The sequence below is a fragment of the Anarhichas minor genome, unplaced genomic scaffold (genome assembly GCF_050575085.1).
Source record: "Anarhichas minor isolate MPS153535 unplaced genomic scaffold, ASM5057508v1 ptg000136l, whole genome shotgun sequence".
NCBI lineage: Eukaryota > Metazoa > Chordata > Actinopteri > Perciformes > Anarhichadidae > Anarhichas > Anarhichas minor.
This window is the reverse complement of record NW_027466582.1, coordinates 3,085,941-3,090,927: the sequence shown is the minus strand read 5'-3', so window position 1 is coordinate 3,090,927 and position 4,987 is coordinate 3,085,941. Positions and strand designations below refer to the sequence as shown.

Sequence of the window (4,987 nt, the reverse complement as noted above, 5' to 3'; positions counted from 1 at the left end):
GGACGTGGACTGATTTTCTTTGCCACGTGTATGTACACACATACGCTAGTGGGAGCCTGACGCACGCACACACGGCAGCACTGTGAATGGCGCACTTTGTTATTTGCACAGAGATCTTTTGGAACTTTATTCACGGACTGAATGCAGATGAGATGTGAAAGAAATGAATGAGTATTATGTCCTAAAAAAACAAACAGAGGTTGCCTTATTTCCCATGTTGCCATAGCTCTTCTTTGTCTGTTTTCTACCTTTTTAAAATCAACTTTCATGAATGTGTACGATCATAATTGTTATGAAGGGAGACACCAGAGGGACAAATGATGGACTTACACCAAGAGGAATGCAAAATATGTATCGGATCCTTGCCAGTAGTAAGGCTCTAAGAATAAAGATGTTAAATACGTCCTTTGGGTGGTGTTACAGCAAGTCACATGAAGCTATTCAAATCTAAAAGGTTTGTGCTCTTGGGTGATATGAATATGCTCAGCAATTTGTTTGCACAAATGCATGTTCTTCAGGCCAACTGAACTAGATACATATAACATGTTCATCCTCTGGGGAACAGGAACAAGTACATTCCATGATTGTTTTGCTGCAATTTTTAATACAATTTAATACTTTGTAATACAATCTGATTGTGACACTCTGGCTAGCTATTGAGACGTTTTGCTACAGACCAAAGTGACGTCGGCATCCTTCGGCCTTACTGCTCATGGGTTAAATCTGGTTCTGGAATCTAGAGATGGATACGTTTAAGTGTGTTTAAGTGGGAGGTTAGAGGAAGTGGAGTTAAGGTGTGAGGATAGAAACGGTTGTATTGAGGTATGAGGTAAGTGTCAGATGACGGACTTGGGAAGAGGCTTTTGTTAAGGCTGTGTGATTCATATTTTTGTGCCAATGGTGTCTCCCTAATTGCAGAGTACTGTAGCTGTAACTCTTTCCTTTATGTGTATCATAACTAGTCTTTTTTCAATGTTACTTCTGTACGTTTTCCTCGTGTTGATTTTAATGTTCGACTGGGATTTTCTATTTCTCTGGAAGATATTTTTCTTCAAACTGTTGCACTGTTCTTTTTACGCTCTCTTCAAAAAATAAACAATGAAAACATTGGACCAGATATGTGATAACTTTATTTATTTAAGAATAACTGCAATTAACAGAACCTCAGAGGACTAACAGACCTCATTGTTTTGTATTTTGTGTGGCAAAATTAGCACGTTTAATTCTCAGTTAGTAGCAATTTAATAATATAGAAGATATTGTTCACAGTAGCGGTAGCATCCACATGGAGAAGAAGGAAGCTTCGTGTGTATTAAATGTTTAGCTATGTGGTAGCGTAATTAGCATATCGATGAATGAGCTCAGCTCATGTCATAATTATTATTACATCGCATATTGACACATTTGTTCGATCTATTAGCATCATGATGAACTGGAAAGTTTAGTTCCTGCAGCCTACAGATGTATACACTCATACACGTCTGTGTCTCTGTGATTAATATTGGCTTCCTATGGAAGTGTCTCCACATTGACGCAGGTGAGGACGACGTCATGCAGGATGTTGATTCTGTCGATCTGGTTGAGCTCTCTGACTCGGTGTCGGAACTCAAACAGCGGGAAGTTGTTCACTGCCACCCTGAAGGTCTCCTGAGTGCACAGGATCTTCATCTGGAACAGAGCACAACGCAAGTGATGTCCTACCTCCATCGAGACTGTGAAGTGGCTTTACATGCAGCGCACATTTAGAAAAGAAAAACAACAATATTTAATCATGATTTCATGTTGGTAGAGTCCTTCAGGGCCAAATCTTCTACCTGGAGCCCAGAAAAAGAATAAAGATGTATCGTACAATAAGGATGATCTAATGTCAGTACAAAATGAAACCCTACTTATTCATAAATACAAAGGTTGAAGGGAAAGTCTATGAACCTAGTTGTTATTGGTGACACAGAGGCGGACAGAATTAGCTCTTCAGATTAGCAACCTCTTGGCGATGCCTGTGAAGTATATAACTGATGTTATTGATGTTACTGAGCAACACGACACCCCCACTGACCTCCAGGAGTCCTCCTGCAGTGCAGCAGTTCCCTTACCTAGGACCCGCCTGCACAAACGACTTTCCAACCCTTTCCATCTTTTCCAAACGTTCGCCTTAACCATGAGAAAGTGACCTAGAGTCAGTCACCATGTGTAGCATTTTGAAACATCAACATAAACGTCTTACCACAAGAAACAAATAAGACTGTAGTTAAAACAATTAGCAGCTTCTGAGTATGTTATTTAGATGTTTTGTTAAAAAAGAAAGCAATAGTGGATTAATAGCAGAGACTGACACTTAGAGAACATATGACTCCAAATGAATAATGATCTATTGACGTTAATACGCCACACACAGCAGCTTCAAGCACTGCTTTTCAATCGTCTGCCCGGTCTCATTCCTCTTTCTTACACTCACCTCAAATGGGCTCCCAAGAGCGAAGGGGAAGGGCCCCTTCAGGTCCCTCTCCTCTGGGCCCCAGTGCTCGCCCACTTTGTGGTTACGGACCAGCACCTGCTTGCCCCCCTCACTGAAGCGGGGGTTGATGTGAAAGGCAATGTCGCTGCCTCTCAGAAAGTTCACTGTAAACCTGGGGACGATCGAAGCTCGTCAGACTGGCATTGACAAATCGTGTACTGTCCTTCACCAGCTGGGTAGAATCACTGCTGAATTATAAACAATGTGAACTTAATAGAACATGAAAAGAAAAAAGAACGGTTCTTAATTAAGCCTACATGTTAGCGTTGGGTTTGACATGGCCCAGTATGGTCATCATCATCTTGTCGTAGACCCCTCGGGCCAGGTTCAAGTTGTATGGCACACTCTAAACAGCAAGAGTGAGAGAAAAACATTAACGCAACCTGAAAGATAAAGCGGCCGATGATCAAACGTGTATAACTTTCAGTATCTTTGTATTTATCCTTCTCTTTAAGTCTCTGGCTTTCCTGTACAAGCAAAGAAGACCGTAAGAAGCATGCAAGTCAGATTTGACTCACAAGAGGTCCAGATGTGGGTGGAAGCCAGTGTGGAGGCATGATAGCTGGGTTCTGTCCAGGCCAACCTGACTGTCCCGGGTTATAAGGCCAGCTAGGGTGGGCAGGCCACACATTTGGGCGGATGCCGGTAGAAGGAGCAGGTACCGGGACTGGGACTGGAGTCGGAGTTGGAGCTGGAACTTGAGCAGGAACTTGTACTTGAATTGGAGCTGGTGGCTGGGGAGGCTGGTACTGGGTTGGCTGGTACTGGGTTGGCTGGGGCTGAGGAGGCTGGTACTGAGGAGGCTGGTACTGGGGAGGCTGGTACTGGGGAGGCTGGTACTGGGTTGGCTGGTACTGAGGAGGCTGGTACTGGGGAGGCTGGTATTGGGGAGACTGGTACTGGGGAGACTGGTACTGGGGAGGCTGGCACTGGGTGCCTGGCCAGCAGGGCTGCACCGGAGCCGGAGCTGCAACTTGAGCTGGAGCTTGGACTACGGTTGTGGCAGGTGCGGGGGCTGGCGTTAGAGCTTGAGCCGGAAATGAAATTGGAGCACTGACAGAGACCGGAGCTGGTTGTGTCCCAGTCCAGCAGGGTGTGTTTGGCTGGCCGGTCCAGCACGGTGCAGGCTGGGTGGGCTGTCCCGGCCACGCTGCTCCAGACTGCGGCAGGCTCGGCCAAAGGCTGTTAGCCTGTGGGGCAGAACCAGAGGACGGGCAGCTGCCACACAGAGCGTCAGCGTGCTGGGAGGGAGGCGAAGAGAACGAGGGGGAGGAGGACGGAGAGAGAGGAGGGTCAGGGTCAGGGGCCAGAGCAGAGATACGAGGAAGAGAGAGAGTGGACAGGATGGAGGACACCAACTTGCAGTTGCAAACATTGCCGTTTGACATAAGCAAAAAATTCAAGCGTTCATATTTAGGTGGAAAATGTGGAGAAATTAACTGCAGTGATTTGTTTCATTCTTACCGGTGCAGAGATCTGAGAATTTGATGAGGTACTTACATCCATGCTGCTGCCTGCCAGAACAAGATCAAGTGCACTTTTATTTATTTTACAGCTTTCTTTTTTATATCAGAGGACTAACAGACACGGGGAACTAAAAACAGAACAAAACCAAAATAGATCTTTGGGAAAATTGAAATAACATGCTATGGAAACAAACCCCTATACCAAACTAAAGCTAAAAGAAATCTCTTTATAAGATGCAGAACAGTCAGACTGAGCTTTAATGACCTGATGAGAGGAAATAGTTCTTTCGGTGACCACCAGAGGACTCTACAGCATTTCAAGATGTCAAAGTATCAGCACTGGTGCAGAGCACTGGATGATAGTCCGTCTCCGTATAGATATACATTGTTAACTGAAGCTGACTGGATGCCATGAGATGCACTAATTGAATGATGATCGCAGAAAACATCCTGAGTCATGCAGACACATAATGGCATATTGATTCAGGGTTTTATCAATGACTTATGTGCACTTAGAGAGGAATGTGCAGTAACAATGAGCAATCATTTATAGCTGTTCTTGTGACTGCAAATTCAATTACTGTTACAAAATGATCCATCTACCTTCATTCTGCTTTTTAATGTTTGTTATTATCTAGAAACACGACTCAGTGCAGAAATAAACAGTTTGTTAATGATCTAAAAGTGTAATAAATCACATAATAGCCTTGTCAACACTACCAATCAAATGACAGTAATCAAACTGACAATCTATACATATACAATTCTCTTATTTAGATACATCCTCTGACTCATTTAATGCACCATTGCACATCTGTTACTCTACAGCAGGACACTAGCCCACAATGCATTCTTTTCCTTGAGCACTAATGATTCTTCTAGACTTGGATGCAAACAACCCTTCTGGTTTTTAATTGCACAGGAATATGAACCATTTTGTATAAAGATTTGAGGCCAGAAGTTACCTTTTCTCGTCTTTGGTCCTCAGGTGCACACAGGAGCAGGC

At 43.9% G+C, this 4,987-nt stretch overlaps 1 protein-coding gene across 1 annotated transcript; it reads right to left on the bottom strand.

The window, feature by feature from the left end:
- Positions 1-1,509: 1,509 nt before the first annotated feature.
- Positions 1,510-4,021, bottom strand: LOC142942416 (uncharacterized). The gene is made up of 6 exons (XM_076084719.1): positions 3,980-4,021; positions 3,452-3,756; positions 3,034-3,271; positions 2,773-2,861; positions 2,456-2,627; positions 1,510-1,668 (listed from the first exon to the last, which is right to left on the bottom strand). The coding sequence occupies exons 1-6, from the start codon at positions 4,019-4,021 to the stop codon at positions 1,510-1,512; spliced, it is 1,005 nt and encodes a 334-aa protein (XP_075940834.1).
- Between the last annotated feature and the right edge of the window lie 966 nt (positions 4,022-4,987).

Bases quoted from the DNA above. Each gene is read 5' to 3' on its own strand.
- LOC142942416 (XM_076084719.1), bottom strand. From the start codon at position 4,021: ATGGATGTAAGTACCTCATCAAATTCTCAGATCTCTGCACCG. The intron at 2,862-3,033 runs GTGAGTCAAATC...CTTGCTGTTTAG, and splicing joins CACCCACATCTGGACCTCTT to AGTGTGCCATACAACTTGAA. The intron at 2,628-2,772 runs GTAGGCTTAATT...GATCGTCCCCAG, and splicing joins GTCAAACCCAACGCTAACAT to GTTTACAGTGAACTTTCTGA.